Source organism: Lacerta agilis, chromosome 11, assembly GCF_009819535.1.
Source record: "Lacerta agilis isolate rLacAgi1 chromosome 11, rLacAgi1.pri, whole genome shotgun sequence".
Taxonomy (NCBI): Eukaryota; Metazoa; Chordata; class Lepidosauria; order Squamata; family Lacertidae; genus Lacerta; species Lacerta agilis.
The window spans coordinates 115,051-133,479 of record NC_046322.1 but is presented as its reverse complement, the minus strand read 5'-3'; the positions used below and the strand labels follow the sequence as shown (position 1 = coordinate 133,479).

The following is an 18,429-nucleotide window of genomic DNA, read 5'->3' as shown; positions in this document are numbered from 1 at the left end:
AAGTCCAAAGGCCAGTGCTGCCCATCCCTCTGTCCTTCCTTGCAGGCTCTGGACGGGGCTTTCACCCCAGACAACCGGGAGCGATGCCGCGAGGCCACTTCCCCCCTCATTGAGGCCGTGGACAACCTGACCGCCTTTGCCTCCAACCCAGAGTTTGCCACCGTTCCTGCTCAGATCAGCCCAGAGGTAAGTCAGGGGGCAGGACCCAGTCAGGGCCTGGTGGGGAGATACTTCCTCTGCTGCCAAGGGCAGCATCCTTTTGGGAGAAACAAGGAGTTAGACTTGGTGGTGGGGGGGTTCTCAGAGCCCTGGCTGTGCCCCCATGTGCTTGCCAGCCTCCCCTTGACCACCTGGTGCTCCCCCCACCCCCGCAGGGGCGCAGAGCCATGGAGCCCATCATCTCCTCTGCCAAGACCATGCTGGAGAGCTCTGCCGGCCTCATCCAGACAGCTCGCTCTCTGGCCGTCAACCCAAAGGACCCGCCCAAGTGGTCAGTGCTGGCCGGACACTCGCGGACCGTCTCCGACTCCATCAAGAAGCTCATCACCAACATGAGGTGAGAACCACAGCACCAGGTGGGGGTGCTGGGTGCCTGCCATGCCTTCCTGTGCTGCAAGGCTGGGCCAGGCTGGGGGGGGGGGGCGGGCGTCGGCCGCTCTGGGTGTTTGGTGGGTGCAGCCACGCTGATGGTCTCTCCCCCTCCCCCCTGGCAGAGACAAGGCTCCTGGCCAGTGGGAATGCGACGAGGCCATTGAGCTGCTGACAAAGTGCATTCGGGACGTGGACCAGGCGTCCTTGGCCGCCATCAGCCAGCAGCTGGCCCCTCGTGAGGGCATCTCTCAAGAGGTGAACGAGCAAGCGAGCGAGTAGTGCCAGGATGCCAGCAGTGGGCAGGGGACCAGTCTTTGGAATAGGAAGCATCTTTTCCCTGGTGAAAAAAGGGCACACAGCCCACACGGGACAAATTCTGCCTAGTCCCTTTGCCGTGCCTGCGGCACCTTCCCAGTCAGGAGCTGCCCCTGTGTGCCGGAGGGCTTGCTGGGCTCTAGTGTTTGTGGGGTGGGGGGAACCCGTGGGGCTCTGAGCAGCTGAGTCTTCCCCAATCACGGCAGCAGGTGGGTGGGCTTCGTGCCCCCTTCCCCAGACGGGCCTGCCAGGAACTCTCCCTCCCTCGCAGGCCTTGCACAACCAGATGCTCACGGCCGTCCAGGAGATCAGCAACCTCATTGAGCCGGTGGCTGGGGCAGCGCGAGCCGAGGCCTCCCAGCTGGGGCACAAGGTAAGGGGCTGGTGGGCTGGGGGGGCAGGGATGTGGGTGCTGGAAGAAGGCAGAGCCAAGGGCTGCCTAACGAGAGTTGCTGGAGGGGAAGGGCCAGAGCAGCTGCTGGGCAGGCAGAAGGTTCCTACTCCGGTCCCCACAGGCAGCCCACCTGCCTGAATCCCTGCAAAGCCACTGCTGCCAGCCTGTGCAGGAAGCCTGGCTTGGGATCTTCCTGTGAGGGATGATGGCATATTTGGAGTGGGGAAGAAAACCAGCAAGCAAAGGGGAGGCTTATGGACCTCTGGTGCCAGAGAGGGAGCTTCCGTGGGCCTGGGATTCTGGAAGGAGCTGCAGGTGAGAGAGCGATGGGCAATCCAGCTGCCATGGCATTGAGGGCGAGGCCTCAGGTGTGGCCAGAGATCTCTTCTCCAGGGTCTCTGGCGTACCTGAGACTTTGCCTTCAATGCCATGGCAACCAGGCTGATGAGCAAAGCAACAAGCTCAGTCCAGAAGGGGTGCTTGGCCCCCAGCGCTCACTGGGGAGATCTCCTGCCCTCCTGTGGCGTAAGAGTGGCATGCGAGGGGTTCTCCTGGCAGACTCTTCAGGCTGCAGCCCCTTCACCTCTCCTTCCTCCTTCTCTGCCTCCCTCCTTGCAGTTCTCCTCTTCTGCTGAGGTTTTGATCCTTGTGACTGAATCACATGGCAAAAGCCGTTGCGGGAGGGTCCCTCTTCTGCACCCAGGGTGCCTAAGGCAGGAGCTGCCGGAGGCTGGCCTCCCAGGTGCTGTGTGCCCCCTGCCGGGGAGACTGGGATTCTGCTTCTGCCCCCTCCCCCCCCTTCACCTGCCTCTTCTCTCCCTCCAGGTGTCTCAGCTGGCTCAGTATTTTCAGCCACTGGTTCTGGCCGCCGTGGGGGCTGCCTCCAAGACCCTCAACAGCCAGCAACAGATGAACCTCCTGGACCAGACCAAGACGCTGGCAGAGTCGGCCCTGCAGATGCTCTACACGGCCAAGGAGGCCGGGGGGAACCCCAAGGTGCCAGCTGGGTGTGGGGCAGGGAGAGGGAGGCTGGCGTGGCTCTGCCGTTCCCAGAGGGGCCTGCCAGGCAGGTGGGGAGTGCCACACCAGTGTCTGCTCAGGTGGGAAGTGGCGGAGAGCCTCCACCTGTGGAAGATGAGCATCGGGGCGCCTCTGGGAGAGCAGGTGATGCATCCCCTTCTCCCCCCACAGCAAGCAGCCCACACGCAGGAAGCTCTCGAGGAGTCTGCACAGATGATGAAGGAGGCCGTGGAGGACCTGACGGCCACCCTGAACGAGGCAGCCAGCGCAGCAGGCGTGGTTGGCGGCATGGTGGACTCCATCACTCAAGCCATCAACCAGGTGCGACTCCTTCCCCAGAGCGCAACTCCCCCTTTGACTATTAATGGGACCCCCCCACCAAGGCCACAGGAGGGGAGAAGGCAAGAGGGTCTGTCCCCCCCCCCCAATCACACGCAGGACTGTTTCTTTGGCTGCAGTTTTCTGCTTCCCACAAAAGTGTTCTTTATCTCACTCCACCGCAGCAGAATTTTACATAATTGCCTAATTGCATTACAGTTGAGGATTAAGGGGGAATGTAATCAATTGTGTATCATTTGAAGACTGAAAAGAGTAGCAAACACAAATCCTGATTGTGTTTGCTGCATTCATATTAAGATTTTTATTTAAATATTTCATAGTATGGTAAGATATAGAAAACTAACATAAATTTTAAAAAGCCGAAAAGGAAACAACTACCAGAACAAGAAAGAAAGAGGAAGAAGAAAGGAAAGAGAGAAAAAGGAAAGCAAAGGAAAAGATAGAGAAAGGGAAAAGATACAATTAAGAAAGATAAAAAGGACCTCCAATTTTCCATCCACCAGTTACTGTATATTCTGGCGTATAAGACTACATTTTAATCCAGGGAAATCTTCTCAAAAGTTGGGGGTCGTCTTATACGCCGGGTGGAGAATCTGCAGTTGAGTATATCTCAAACTCTATATTTTAACTGGAAAACTTGGGGGTCATCTTATACGCCCAGCCGTCTTATACGCTGGAAAATACGGTACATAAAAAACGTTATTTAAGACGTTCTGTCCATAACATCCATCTTCTCCACTTTCTGTTCAGTAATATTTATTTTGAGTCCATGTGTTTCACTGCTTTCTCCTCTTTTGGTGTTTCATCATCCAGTCTTACCAACTTTTCATCAGTTTTGTCTGAAATCTAATCTCCAATTCCATTTTTCATTTCATATCTCTCTGATTCTTTTTCTTCCCCCCTTTCATGAAACATCGATCTGATCATTTCTAATTGTTCAGCCACCAACTGCCGAACAATACCAACAGTCACTGGGGAAGCCAAATATATATTTGTCAAACTGGTTGCTTTTGATGTTTTTGATGTTATTAACAACTCAATCTCTTCATAATTCCCGACTCTACTTTAAGATTTCCACCTTAAGATCGCTGTCACAACAATATTCTTTTTCCACACAGGAAATAATTGCCGGTTTTCTTTCAGTTCCCAAGTTTCTTATTTTAAAAGAAGAAAAAGAAACAATGATTTTTTTCACATGAGGAATTCCCTCATATGTTTAATCTTTATTGTCAAACATAAATGAGGCTTTTTGCTCTGCCTTGGACACTTAACCAGTTTTCCTTCTCTTCTTCTTAAAGACAGAAAGCGGCTCTTGCAAGTTTTCCAATTGTGAAATTTTATCAGTAGACAGAGAAATCTCTTTTAAGTTACAGATTATCTTGTCCCATAAATGTTTAAGAAAGAGAAGATGCAGATCTTATACCCATAAAGGGTTATTACGTGGCATTTGAACATGATGTCAGTTCCTTGGCTCACCAGCCCGTTTTAGTCCCCAGGCGCCGAGAGCCGAAAACAGCCTTGGTCAGAGCATTTGCGTGACTTTATCCCAGAGTGATTTGATCATCAAACCTTCTGTCTGATTGCTGTCAATCACCACGTAATGATCTGACAGCAGAGAGCAATCAGAAAGATGGTCAATCTGCCCTTTCCTCCCACTGGAAGTCGGTTGTGTTTGCTGGATTGATTTCCACTCTGGACATGGAAAAAATAATCAGACCATATCTGCTCCCTTTTACGTTGTGTTGCGTTCCAAAAGCAACATGGAGAATTGGACTCTGAGAAAATAACCACTCACATGAGGTTTTGTCCTGCAAGACCTCTGAGTGTGTGTGGGCAAAAGTGAGATCCCACCTCTCCAGCTCAGGTCGTTTTATTAACCAAGAGAATTGCAATGCAGATTCAAAAGAACCAATCACATCTACACACACATCAGTAGTAGGAACCAATCAGATTACTTCCAGCACACCTCAAGAAGTCTTCACGTGGTTGAGATCAGGTAACAATGACCTCATGAGAAACCCAGGAAACCCACCACATTCCTACATCGAAGGATGGGATAGATGAACGGATGGGATAGATAGCCAGAAACAGGACATTGCAGGAAAGGAAGAGAAAAGCCATAAACAGCAGAGAGAGAGACTAACATCCTGATGGGGTTTACCTTTGCTAGCAATCTCCTCTCTAGGGTTAGGAATCAAAGAACCTAGGATTAACACAGGAATGCCAAAGTACCATTTGGTTTAGCAGAGACTCTTGCTCTCATGGTAAACATGACTTGCCAGCCTTTAGGGAGACACGCAGCCTTGTGGGATTTTATCAGAAACCTATGCTTATGAATCAGGCCCAGTAATGATATGATTCATATTACATAATTCCTCAATCATAATCCCCAAGTGACTGCCACACGTTGGAATTCCCAGTGCCTTTGTTCCAACCCACCACCTTGGATTTATACGGCACTCCCTTCTGGTCTTCCCCAGGAAGTTCCCTCCCCCCCCCAGGTTGTCTCCAGAAAGGCATTGGGAGCTCCTTGGGTGCCTCTTGGGTCCAGGGGTGGGCCTCCTACAGCAGAGGCCAGGGTGCTTCCAGGGCCAGCAGTGGAGCTCAGCTGCTTGGGGGCCAGAGGCAGCCTTGGTGTCCTCTGAAAGGAGACGTTTCTCTTTCTTCCCACCCAGCTGGATGAGGGCCCCGTGGGAGAGCCGGAGGGGACGTTTGTGGACTACCAGACCACCATGGTGAAGACCGCCAAGGCCATCGCTGTGACCGTCCAGGAGATGGTGAGGCATTGGGGGGTGTTGTGGGGGAGGCCTCCATGGGAGGTTCTGGGCCAGGCCCCTTTGAGAACCCCCCCCCTTCCTTCCGCCTCCTGGGCCAAGCTGCCTTCTGCCAGGATTTGGGGACGCCCCTCTCTTCTTCCCCCTTCAACTTCCCCCATCCTCTTCCAGGTCACCAAATCCACCACCAACCCGGATGAACTGGGCACCTTGGCCAACCAGCTCACCAGTGACTACGGACAGCTGGCGCTCCAGGCTAAGCCAGCTGCCATCACGGCTGAGAACGATGAGGTGAGGAGGGGGGCATCCCTGGTAGTTGGGCAGTGGGGTGGGGGCAGGCAGCTGGTTGATTTGGCCAGAGCTGTGAGTCTCAATGTTGAGTTCTTCTGCTTGCTCTTCCTGAACCCAGAAGCGCCCCCAAGTGGGCTGGCTGAGAAGGACCTTGTCGCCTCTGGCGGCTGGAATGAGGAAAGGGTGGTTGGAGGTCAGGTGGGGCTGGGGGAGAGAAGCAGTAGCCGCACACAGATTTGTGAGCAGAATATGAGGGCCACACAGCCAGGCTCCCACAGCCTTCTTTCCCTTCCAGATTGGCTCTCACATAAAGAACCGGGTGCAGGAGTTGGGCCACGGCTGCGCGGCGCTGGTGACCAAGGCCGGAGCCCTCCAGTGCAGCCCCAGCGACACCTACACCAAGAAGGAGTTGATTGAGTGTGCCCGCAGGGTCTCCGAGAAGGTGCCTGCCTGCCTGGGCTTGGGTGGGGGGAGTCCAGGGCCCAGTGGCATCAGCAGCTCCAGAGCCAGAGAGGCCTCTTGGCAGAGGAGCTGGCTCTGCCAGCTGGGTTCTCCCTTCGGAGGTCGGAGGCAGCAGTGCTTCCAAATGCCAGTGGCCGGAAACTGCAGGAGGGGAGAGTGGCTCTCGTGCTCAGATCCTGCTTGCTGGTTTCCCTGGGCAGTTCAGCCACTGTGGGAACATGATGCTGGGCTAGAGGGACCATTGGCCGGATCCAGCAGATCCCCTCCTAACTTTTCTACACACAAGCACATGCATGCATTGTCTCCTTCCCCTGGGATCTTCTCCTGGGACGGTGTTGGGGGTCAGGCCCAGTGCCAATGGGAAGCCAGCTGTCCTCTCTCCCTCCACAGGTGTCCCATGTCTTGGCCGCCCTCCAGGCAGGCAACCGGGGAACCCAGGCCTGCATCACAGCAGCCAGCGCTGTCTCTGGCATCATCGCCGACCTGGACACCACCATCATGTTTGCCACGGCTGGGACCCTCAACCGCGAAAATGCAGAGACCTTTGCCGACCACAGGTAGCGGCCCCCAGCAGTTCCCGTGCGGCCTCCAACAGGCCTTCCAGAATTCCTGGCCACCTCTTGACCCCCCACCTCATTTCTTTGGCAGGGAGGGCATCCTGAAGACGGCCAAGGCGCTGGTGGAGGACACCAAGGTGCTGGTGCAGAATGCCACGGCCAGCCAGGAGAAACTGGCGCAGGCCGCCCAGTCCTCCGTGGCCACCATCACACGCCTCTCGGAGGTGGTGAAGCTGGGGGCCGCCAGCCTGGGGTCCGAAGACCCTGAGACGCAGGTAAGGGCCACAAGGGCTGGGTCGCCCCTCTCCTTGGATCTGTCCTTCCCTCTCCCTTGGCCACCCAAGGGCTCTTGCACTCAAATCCTGCTTGCTGGCTTCCCCTTGGGCCTGATCCAGCGGCAGGCTCTGCTCATGTCCTCTCCTCTCTGCGCTCAGGTGGTCCTGATCAATGCCGTGAAGGATGTGGCCAAGGCCCTCGGGGACCTGATCAGCGCCACCAAGGCTGCCGCGGGCAAGTCTGGTGATGATCCGGCTGTCTACCAGCTGAAGAACTCAGCCAAGGTGGGAGGCCCTGTGGCAGGCCGTGGGCACGTGTGGTGGGTGGAGTGGGGTGCGTGGGGAAGACAGGCCCCTTGGAAGGGGGTGGGCTCTCCTTCCTTGGGGGTTTTTAAGCAGAGCTTGGATGGCCACCTGTCAGGGATGGTTTAGTTGTGTCATTGCAGGGGCTTGTACTGGATGACCCCAAGGGAGAGAGCCAGTGTGGTGTAGTGGTTAAGAGTGGTAGACTCGTAATCTGGGGAACCGGGTTCGTGTCTCGGCTCCTCCACATGCAGCTGCTGGGCGACCTTGGGCTAGTCACACTTCTCTGAAGTCTCTCAGCCCCACTCACCTCACCGAGTGTTTGTTGTGGGGGAGGAAGGGAAAGGGGAATGTTAGCCGCTTTGAGACTCCTTTGGGTAGTGAAAAGCGGGATATCAAATCCAAACTCTTCTCTTCAAGGGGTCCCTCCCACCTGTGCAGTACTTAGATTCTCTGGCCACCCAAGGGAGGAGGTTGAGGAGGCAGCCCTCTTCCTCCCCCAAAGGCCACCCTTTTCTGCTTGGCAGGTGATGGTCACCAACGTCACGTCGCTGCTGAAGACGGTGAAGGCCGTGGAGGATGAAGCCACCAAGGGGACCCGAGCGCTGGAAGCCACAATTGAGCACATCCGCCAGGAGCTTGCGGTGAGTGTGTTGGTGGGAGGGGAGCTGGGGCTGCTGCCCCCTTGCTCTGCCCCACCCTCCTCCTCCTCCTCCTCTCCCTGCCAGGCTGACCACCTCCCGTCCCCCGCAGGTCTTCTGCTCCCAGGTGCCGCCCGCCAAGACCTCGACGCCGGAGGATTTCATCCGCATGACCAAAGGCATCACCATGGCAACCGCCAAGGCTGTGGCAGCCGGCAACTCGTGCCGGCAGGAGGACGTGATCGCCACGGCCAACCTGAGCCGCCGCGCCATTGCCGACATGCTGCGCTCTTGCAAGGTGGGGAGCAGAGGGCTAGGCCCGCGGCCCCCCTGCAGGCATGCTCACTGTGGGGGGAGCTGAAGGGGGGCATCTTTGGAACCAGGTAGGCCAGGGTCACACGGCCCCCTTGGATGGTCAGCGGAGGGCTGGGGGGGGGCACTGCATTTTACAAGACTCCAGATGTGAATCCTGAATTGCTGAGGGTTGGACTAGAATAGGGTTGCCATATTTTGAAGAGCAAAAAAGAGGACATGGAGCCCCCTCACCTTCCATGGCACGCACACACTGGGCACACTGCACCCTCAAACATTTCTCCAATGAAAATAGGGACATCCTATTCAATAATAATAATAATAATAATAATAATAATAATAATAATAATAATAATTTTATTATTTATACCTCGCCCAACCAACTGGGTTGCCCCAGCCACTCTGGGTAGCTTCCAACATACATTAAAACATAATAAAACATGAAACATTTATCATCTTCCCTGTACAGGGCTGCCTTCAGATACTTCTAAAGGCTGTATAGTTACTTATCTCCTTGGTTCGGGGGTCACATAAGGGCAAAAAGAAATACAATATGAAGATCCAAGCAGAACGGTGACCAAAGGAAAGGAGCAAAGCTTTTAGAAGGGAAATGGGGTGCCAAGCACTTCCGCCATTTCCTCCACTCTTCCCCCCCCCCACAACCCCCAGCACTTTCTTTTCTAGGTTCTTCAGCCTGCTAAGATTTTGAGATGTATAAAATAGGGCACACAACCCACACACAAAAATGGGGAGGGGGGCTTTCCCTGGCCTTACGTGAGAGCTGTGTATTTTAACTTACATTCAAGAATTGTGTTTAGAGGTACCCGAGGTGATATGGTTCCTCTCCAAATGCTCCCCAAAGCTTTTAATTAGGACAGAGAGCTGGGGGGGGGTGTCTCTTTAGTAGCAGGCTCTCTCTTTCTTTTCTTAGATCTTTCTGATATTGCAAAATGGAGTCAGCTTAATAGCAATCAGTGGACAAGGCACTGGGGTGGGGAAGGGGAGACAAAGCGAGAAGCCCGCTAAGGCAGGTGCCAGCAGAGACCCCCCCCCCCCAGGGAATTTTTCCCGTCTGCTCACGGGCAACTTACTGGGCACCAGTATGGCCAACAGCTCAGAGAGGTCTAGGCAGCAGCCGATCTGCCGTTTGATGATGAGCCCAATCCCAAAATGCACCATGCAGGCGCACCGTAGAAATAGGAAGAGGTTAAGAGTGATCCATGCACAAACACTTCCTGGCTCTGTTTGCAAAAACTCAGACATTTTGGCAAATTCAAAAAATCTGCCCAGACTGAGATGTTGCACCCCAAAAAGAGGACCTGTCTGGGAGAAACCAGACAAATGACAACCCTAGACTAGACTAGACAGGCCTTGGGGTTGCTGCCAATTCCACAATTTTACAATTCAAAGGAGGCTTGGCCAGGATCTTGGAAGAGCTGGTAGCCAGAGCGGCTTTCCGGACCTGGCATGGCTCTGGATGCTTCTCTCCTGTGCCCAGTGCTCCAGCCCTGGCACCACTCTGCCAGGCTCCTGCACTAGGCAGAGGGGCGGGAGTCTCCTCTCCCCCTGTTTCTCACCCATGGGGCTTTCGCAGGAGGCTGCCTACCACCCAGAGGCCAACGCAGAGGTTCGGCAGCGGGCGCTGCGCTTTGGCAAGGAGTGTGCCAACGGTTACCTGGAGTTGCTGGAGCACGTGCTGGTGGTGAGTGTGTGTGCCTCCCTTTGCCCTGGACGCTGCGTGCCGGAGGCTGGATCTTGGGGCGGGGGCCCTTTGCCCCCCCCCCCAGCAGCCTCATTCTCCTCCCTGCTCACCCCCCTTTCTCTCTCTCTCTCTCCTCTCTCTCTCTTTCTCTTCTGGGCAGCCTGTGAGTATGGAGTGCCCTGCATGGGAGTGTGTGGCACCGGGGGGTGGGGGTGGGGGGGTGCTCATGCGCATGGGGGAAGAGTCTCCTGGCAGAAGGGAGGGGTGAGCCAGGCTCTCCTGCCCCCCTTAACTCTGGGCCCTTGCAGTGTGACTGCCTTTCTGCTGTGCTGTGTTGGATTCTGGGGTGCTGTGGTGAATAACCTCTGGGAGCCAGTCCCAGCTGCAGTGTGGCTAACATCTCACTCGGGTCGGGGGTGGGCAGTGGTGCTCTGGGTTCTAATCCCGGCTTGGCCATGACTAGTCTGAGCCAGCAGCTCTGCCTGCCTCTCTGTGTTGGGGGAAGGAGGGGCAAAAGAAGGTCTTCCTACTCTCAGGCGTGCGGCCCAGAAGGTTCCAGGTTCAAGCACCAGTTAGCCCACTTCCGGTGCCCAGGCTGGGTTAGGCTGGCTTTGAGGAGACCAGTGGCTACAGAGTTCAAGGCTGGAAAGGCCAGGAATTGGACTGGACATCGGAAAGGGAGGAGGGCGAGAATGGAAGAGGAGCCAGGGTCACAGAGCTGGGTGGGGCCCTCCAGGCTTCCAGGCCTAACCCCTTGCCCGCCCCGCCCCCCAGGGTCAGGGCAGCTGGGATTCCTGCACTGCAAGGGGTTGGACTAGATGAGCCCTTGGGGTCCTTTTAAATCTTGCGATTCTGAGATCTGAGGCCAAGCAGCCTCCCTTAGAGGTGTCATTGAAATTCTACTCAATATTGATCCAGAGCAGAACTCTGATGTGTAGTTAGCAGAGGAACGAACAGTATTCCTTAAAAATAGACCGGAGGCAATTATATTTCATCCAGCAGAGCTTTACTGCTTCTGAAGGTAAATGAGCATAATGGTCACAAATCCAATACATTCAGGATTGGCCCTGACCATAAGAAATCCAGTTGCAGCAGACTTAACTTACAATAATTTATAATAAGTCTAAACCATAACACTAATCATACTATGTACAGAACACCAGAAGGAAGAGAGATAGAAAGTGAAAAACAGGCTCTTTCTGGCCTCACTATTATAGTCAGCATGACCTTGACAGAAGAGATAAGAGAACCAGTTTAAGCCAACTGTACTCAGCTTCCCAGAAGGAATAACCCAAACATCAGGAACCTTCTGCCTGTTTCTTTCACACAGAGAAGCTCCCAGAACCCTCTTGAATTAATTAGAATAGGAAAGATCTCTACACATCAGATCAATTCCTTCTGCACTAAGAAAATGCAGACTGACAAGAGGTGCCCAGCCTGCTCCAGGGGAGGCAGCTTCAGGCTCTCCCTGACCCTTCGCTCTGCTGCTGCTGGGCAGCTCATGGAGCCGGGAAGTCCGTGCGGCCTTGAAACTCCATTGCTCTTCTTTCCATCTTCTCCCCTCCCTGGAAAACTGCCCCCTCCCTCCCTCAGCCTCTTGCACCTTCCTTGCCCCTTTTCCCAGGCTTCCTTTGGACTTTCCTTATCACCCCCTACACCCTCCAGGGGGCCTCCCTTGTGGTTCTTTCCAGGGTGCCTGGGAATGGGCAGCCCACGTCTTCCGCGGCTCCCACCCCTGGGTGCCCTGCTCTGCAGGCAAGCCCCTGTCAGGGGGAACCCTCCCCTCCCCAAGACATGCACCGCCTTCCGCCCTCCCCCTGTGGGTCTGGGCATGGCTTACCTCTTGCCCCCCTGCTCGTCCTCCAGATCCTCCAGAAACCCAGCCATGACCTGAAGCAGCAGCTGGCAGCATACTCCAAGCGAGTGGCCGGCTCAGTGACGGAGCTCATCCAGGCAGCGGAAGCCATGAAAGGTGGGTGGGGACAGGTCCCCCTGCTTCCCCTCTCTGGAAAGGATTCCTCTGAAGCAGTCCGGAGCAGCCTGGGGGTCTGGGGGCAGCAGAAATGCCCACCTGAACAAAATGGGTGGGAGTAAGGGAGGGGTCTTGTTGGGGCTCCTTGGGGAGGGAGGAATGGCTCTCTGTCCTCCTGACTGACTCCTGCTTCCCTCCCCACCAGGGACGGAATGGGTGGACCCCGAGGATCCCACCGTCATCGCAGAGAACGAGCTGCTGGGCGCAGCTGCTGCCATTGAGGCTGCCGCCAAGAAGCTGGAGCAGCTGAAGCCACGGGCAAAGCCCAAGGTGGGTGGGTGGGCGGGCTGCCCCCAGCAGGGCCTCTGTCCCCTGGGCCCCCCAGATGGCACCCTCATCCCCAGGGGCTGCTGCTGCTGGAGGCTACCATAGTCCCTCCCAGGGGAAGATTGTCTGCTCTCTGAATGTGGGGTTTGGGGTGCTTCAAAATCCTGCAGCAATGCCAGGTGAACCCCCCTGCTCTCCCCATTGACTGTGCTTTCCCCCCAACAGCAGGCGGACGAGAGCCTCAACTTTGAGGAGCAGATTCTGGAGGCTGCCAAGTCCATTGCGGCTGCAACCAGTGCCTTGGTGAAAGCAGCCTCAGCTGCCCAGAGAGAGCTGGTGGCCCAAGGGAAGGTGAGTCCTGTGGACTTGGGGGGGGGGAGGCCTGGCCTCTGGGGGACCCTCTGGGCTCACCCCCCTCCGCCTTCTCTGTTGCCAGGTGGGTGCCATCCCTGCCAACGCCCTGGATGATGGGCAGTGGTCCCAGGGCCTCATTTCAGCGGTGAGTACGAAGGGGACCAAAGGGGGGGGGAAGGAGGCTCCTTTTCCACTGTGGGGGCCACAGTCGCCCTCCCTGCTCCCCCTCTGCAGCTGCGCCCTCTGCAGGGGAGCCTGGAGCTGCCTGGGTAAACGGCCAGCCAGCTTCCCCCTCCGCTCACTCGCTTTCCTTCCTCCCACGCCAAGGCGCGGATGGTGGCCGCTGCCACCAACAACCTGTGTGAGGCGGCCAATGCAGCTGTGCAGGGACACGCCAGCGAGGAGAAGCTCATCTCCTCTGCCAAGCAGGTGGCGGCCTCCACCGCCCAGCTGCTGGTGGCGTGCAAGGTCAAGGCGGATCAGGACTCGGAGGCCATGAAGCGCCTGCAGGTGAGCAAGCGGGGAGACCGGGGGGCTTGCGGCCTCGGGAACACCCAAGTCTGGCGCAGGGGAGGGGGCTGCTCGGCTGATGCTGCCCACCTGCCTTGCGCCCTTGCAGCACAGTCCTGGGAGGTGGTACAGGACAGCCTTTGCTCTGAGTTTTCCCATGGGGGGCCCTCGTTTTGTGGCCCAGGGCGGCCCCATTGGGCCTGCGTTGCAGGGGTCGGACTAGATGGCCCTTGGATCCCTTCGAACTCTCCAAATCTTGGGAGCAGCAAGTCTTCAAGGGTGAGCAGGAAGGGCTTGTGGGGGCCATGTCTTCCCTGGCCCCCCACACTGCCGACCCCTCCCTCACCCTGCACCCTGTGTCCAGCATAAGCCAAATAAGGGGGGTGCAGTTGGCTGTGGGCAGGGGGAACGGGCGAGGGGTTCGGCTGCCCTCTTGCAGTTCATTCCTAACGATGTGGCTGTTGCCTCTTCAGAAGATTTTGCCTTCTGGGAAGGTTTTATTTTCTGACTTAATCCCACCCCACCCCCCAACACCTCAAAAAAATAAGAGTCCAAAAAGTTTCCTACGTCTCGTTTGGGGCAGGCAGCCAGGGCTGGTGAGCCTCCTGGCTGGCCCCTTCCCGCCCCCCCCCCCATGCCTGTATCCTGGCCGGCCCTTCTCTGGGGGACAGTTCCAGCCCTCTTTCTCTCCCCCCCCTTTCAGGCCGCTGGCAACGCTGTCAAGAGGGCGTCCGACCACCTCGTGAAGGCAGCTCAGAAAGCAGCCGCCTTCCAGGACCAAGAGAACGAGACTGTGGTGGTGAAGGAGAAGATGGTGGGCGGGATTGCGCAGGTGAGTCCCCAGGTAGGGGTGGGGGGGGGACAGGGCTGCCTTGGCAGGCAGGTGAGACTCTGGCTCCCCCAGTGGTTGCAAGAGAAGAAGGCAAACCATGGGGCAGTTGCTCCCCCCCCCCCACCTCACGGTCTGCCCTGCCTCCCCCCCCCCCCCAGATCATTGCTGCCCAGGAAGAGATGCTGCGCAAGGAGCGGGAGCTGGAGGAGGCACGCAAGAAGCTGGCCATGATCCGGCAGCAGCAGTACAAGTTCCTGCCCTCGGAGCTGCGGGACGAAGGGCCAAATTGAGTTCCGCCATTGCCTCCGCCCCTGAGCTGCCACGGCCACCCCCTGCTCCCCTATTTAATGCCGACACCGCCCCCAGCAAGGACCAGCCAGGCCTCCTCCCAAGCAGGGAGAGATGGAGGCCTGCCACTGCCCGCCCTGCGCCTGCCCTGCCCCCACAGCCCCCGCCACGTGCCACTTACTGGACTGCCCTTCCAGGGAGAGCGTCGGGGGGGGGAGGGCAGAGGCTCCCCAAGCCCCCTTGCCTTTTCTTCTGGAAATCTTCCTTGTGCCTTGGCTACTCAGCCTGTCTCTCTCTCTGGGAGGGGCTCCGCTGGGGGGGGGGTCACTGACTGTGCAATGTGGATTAGCCTCCACTCCAACCAAATATTGGGTGCCTTAAATGGGAGCCAAGGCGGGGTGCTTGGAGGCAGCAGCCCCCTCAGCCCCCTCTCTGCCTGCTGCCCCCCCCCCAGGCCTCTGCGCCCCACTTCTCTCTTGTCATAGCTGCTCTTTGTTCCCAAGTGCCTGCCTGTGTGGGCCCAGAACACTCCCCCCCCCCCCGTTCTGGCACCCACTTGCCTGCCCCCCTCCAGGTCCTGCTCTGACTCCCCCCCCCCCATTACAACAGCAGCAGCAAATTTGCTTTGTGCTGCAAACCCCCAAACCACAAGGCTCGACCCGCCCTTTTCTAAAACACCCCCCACTTGCTGAGGCTTCTCACCTTTTGTAATTTTGATACATCCATAAGCCGCCTGTGTCCTTTCTATGTCAGGGAATCCAAGGGAGGTGGGTGGAGGGACTCCTGTGTCCTGGGGGGTTGAGCTAGATGACCCTTAGGGTCCCTTCCAGCTCTATACAGTTGCATGATTCTATGGATTATGGGGTGTGTGTGATCAGCACACGAAGAACCAGACACGCCCCCCACCCCTTCCCCCAGGCCTGCAAAGGGCCTGCCTTGAATAAACTGGCTTCCCTGCAACTTCTGTCTCTCAGTGGTGTGGAACAGGTGCAACGCCCACCCACCCCCAACCTTTGGGTCTCTCTTCTCCACTCGTCCATCCTGAGGGTGATGCATGCTGTGTCGCTGCAGTGGGGCTCAGCTGTGGGGCAAGAAGAGCCCTGGGGAAGACTGGAAAGAGTTTCAGAGCCAGTCTAGCACCTGCCTTATTCTCTGCAGCCGTAGGCAGGGAGCAAAGTCTGGCCCTGCCAGCCCCACTCACACACCCCGCAGGCAGCCTTGTCCGTCCCGCCTCAGGAGGTGCCACTCCCATTTGCTCCTCTGAAAGGAAGAAAATCCTACGGAGACATGGTGGGGGCACTGGCTCTCTTTGCAGAACATGCACAAATGCTGGGCACCCAGCCACCCTGGGCAATCTCAGCTGGTCCTCCCTTGACCTTTGGCACATGTCCTTGAACCCCCAATAAGTGTGTATTTACTCTGTATTACAGATTTCCTCAATATGCACATTCATGTCCTCTGGGAGCAAAGTTGTGTGCCCATACCAATCATAGGAAATATATACAGAATAAAGAACCGGGTTGAGGTGTAGACACCACACAATAAGTTTTGAGCCACCTTGCAAGTGATACACAAATCTAGGAGAGTGGTATCCATAGGAAATGGCAGGCTGGTTAGCTTAATCTCTGTTCCAGGAAACATCTGCTAGTGAAACATTTTTTTAAATGGAATTCCTAACCACAGGTCTGACATGGGGGGTCCCATTTGGGGAAATTGGGCTGAGGGGGTGGAGAAGCCCCTTGGCTGCCCTTCTCTTGCACAGCCCAGAGTCTCCTCAAAGGACCCCTAAATGGTGGAGGGGCCCCTTCCTGCACACGAGGGGAGGGTTCAGCCCTCTTGGCTGACAGCCGGGTCTCCAGGGAGCTTTGCCCCAAGAAGGGCATCCAGCAGTCCTTCCTCCAGCCCCAGCAGCAAAGCTCCCACCTCGGCGGGGGGGGGGGGGTAGTGGAGACATCCAGGATGCTGGGCCAATGGTGGTCATCATTGTCTTTTCTAGTGCAGTGCATCATGCAAAGTACTTTACAATTTCTGTTTCAGATCGTCACAACAAACCTGTAAAGAAAGGCGGGGTGAGAGGGAGCCCCTGGATGGCCATGAGAAGTTGGGCTTGCATAGTCCAAAGTCTTTATTGGGGCTACTGATATGATCCAGGCATAGTTAACCCTTGGAACTACCTCCCACAAGAGGCAGGGATGGCCACCAACTTGGATGGCTTTAAAAGAGGATTAGACAAATTCATGGAGGAGGAGCGGGCTCTCACTGGCTCTGCTCTGCCTTCTGAATGCCAGTTGCTGGAAGCCAAAAGAGAGGAGAGGGCTCTTGAACTTGGATCCATCCTGGTCTGCTGGTTTCCCATGGGAAAACTCTCTAGCCACTGTGAGAACAGGATGTTGGGCTAGAAGGCCCATTGGCCTGATCCAGCTGGTTCTTATAGTGTTCTTAATGTAAAGGACCCCATGGCAGTTAAGTTCAGTTAAAGGCGACTGGGGTTGCGGTGCTCATCTTGCTTTCAGGCCAACGGAGCCAGTGTTTGTCCACAGACAGCTTTCCCGGTCATGTGGCCAGCATGACTAAACCACTTCTGGTATAACGGGTCAGAAGTGCACGGAAGCCAGAGTGCACGGAAATGTCACTTACCTTCTCGCCGCAGTGGTATCTATTTATCTACATGCTTTCAAACTGCTAGGTTGGCAGGAGCTGGGACAGAGCAACGGGAGCTCACCCTATCATGGGGATTTGAACCGCCAACCTTCTGATCAGCACGCCCAAGAGGCTCAGTGGTTTAGACCAGAACGCCACCTGCATCCCTGTTCTTTATGTGCTCCCTGCCCAGCTGGTGATCCCGCTGGCTTGGCACTTCCCTGCCTCTCTCGCAAGGAAGGCCATCTGGCCCCACAAGACCTCACCCACTGCACTTCCTAAGCCCCACATGCAGGGCTCTCCCCCTCCTCCCTCATCTGCTGCGGTCCTGAGGCAAGTTTATTATGGGAGCGTCTCCTTAGCAGTTGCAGACTTCTGTAGCCTGGAAAGAATGCCAGGTATGGCGTGGCGCTTCAAACACAGGCGGCGGCAGCAGCCATGGCCAAATCTGGCCTCCTCCCAGAGGGGGAAGGGGGAGCCCCTCTGTTTCTTGGGCACCTCAGTCCTGGCTCTTCTGTGGGGGTGCTACCAGGCTCGTCTTGGCGGTGAAACAGCCTGGCCAACCACAGCTGACAAAGGCTCCTCTCACCTGACTGGGCCACCCAGTTTGGGAGGCTGAAAGGAAGGTAAGACATGGGGGCAGAGATTGGGGGTGGGGGCTTCCAAGGAGAACCAAACTGAGGCCACCCACTCCCATCACCACTTTGGGATGCAGAAGCAACAGAGTTCATGCCTCTTCCACTGGGAAGTGCAGCTTCTTCTTACTAGCCAGTCTATGCTGAGCCATGCTCAAGATTCCTGGGGTCTTGGCCCTCAACCAGGGTCTGTGTCTTTTCCTGCTTCTTGTCTCCACAGCAGCCCACAGAGTCCTGCCACACACCTTCCCAGCACACTTTTAGATTTTTAAAAAATGACAGATTTTCCTGTGACATCATGTCCTCATCCCCTTGGCAACCTGCCAATTCTCCTGTCTGTCCACTCCTGGGGGGGGGGGCACAGTTCTTTTGCATTGCCAAGGCCCCCAATGACTCCATGCTGGTTCCCCATTGCTGCTCAGTGGCTCTGCAAGGTCAACCCATGAATTCTGTCACAGCTCTGCAGCTTGTCTTTTCCCTTCATATGCCAAATATTATCTAAATACTACCACATATTAGTTTCTAATATTCACTAACAGACTCTGGTCCCCGAGCCATAACACTATATATTTTATAGTACTTTCATATTGTGAGTCATCTCAAATAAATTAGTCTTCACTGCTGCTGCTGAGGCCCACTGAGGCTGAGGGGTTGTTGTGTCTTTCACACAGCCCTTCCTGGGTCTCCTTGGCTGCTGAATCCTCCTTGCGAGGAAGCCCCTTGTCTCTGTCAGACTGAGCCCCAGCCTGGCCCTCCTTTTGCCAGATGGCTGGAGAATCAGGAAGCTCTCTCTGTGGCTTTGAGCAAGCAAGAAGGGAGAAGGTGTCCTTTCTCGTGCTTTTCTCTGACCTCAGTAGATGCTGTCATCCAGCCCTTCCAGGTCCTGGGTGTGAAC

General features: G+C 56.2%; 1 protein-coding gene across 5 annotated transcripts in view; it reads left to right on the top strand.

Annotated features, from left to right (window-relative positions):
- The window catches only part of TLN1 (talin 1), a 51,711-nt gene extending 36,492 nt beyond the window's left edge, over positions 1-15,219 (top strand). For 3 of the 5 annotated variants that reach the window (XM_033164627.1, XM_033164629.1, XM_033164626.1), the window contains 23 exons: positions 46-186; positions 375-556; positions 714-846; positions 1,178-1,279; positions 2,126-2,296; positions 2,492-2,641; positions 5,335-5,436; positions 5,605-5,724; positions 6,020-6,166; positions 6,577-6,743; positions 6,835-7,018; positions 7,178-7,303; positions 7,849-7,965; positions 8,075-8,260; positions 9,869-9,976; positions 10,137-10,139; positions 11,843-11,948; positions 12,154-12,278; positions 12,501-12,626; positions 12,712-12,774; positions 12,957-13,139; positions 13,843-13,971; positions 14,130-15,219. In XM_033164627.1, the coding sequence (XP_033020518.1) occupies positions 46-186; positions 375-556; positions 714-846; positions 1,178-1,279; positions 2,126-2,296; positions 2,492-2,641; positions 5,335-5,436; positions 5,605-5,724; positions 6,020-6,166; positions 6,577-6,743; positions 6,835-7,018; positions 7,178-7,303; positions 7,849-7,965; positions 8,075-8,260; positions 9,869-9,976; positions 10,137-10,139; positions 11,843-11,948; positions 12,154-12,278; positions 12,501-12,626; positions 12,712-12,774; positions 12,957-13,139; positions 13,843-13,971; positions 14,130-14,261 (3,003 nt within the window). In that variant the 3' untranslated portion in view covers positions 14,262-15,219. The remainder of the gene's footprint in view (positions 1-45; positions 187-374; positions 557-713; positions 847-1,177; positions 1,280-2,125; positions 2,297-2,491; positions 2,642-5,334; positions 5,437-5,604; positions 5,725-6,019; positions 6,167-6,576; positions 6,744-6,834; positions 7,019-7,177; positions 7,304-7,848; positions 7,966-8,074; positions 8,261-9,868; positions 9,977-10,136; positions 10,140-11,842; positions 11,949-12,153; positions 12,279-12,500; positions 12,627-12,711; positions 12,775-12,956; positions 13,140-13,842; positions 13,972-14,129) is intronic. The other 2 variants (XM_033164630.1, XM_033164628.1) reach the window with 1 other exon arrangement.
- Positions 15,220-18,429: the final 3,210 nt, after the last annotated feature.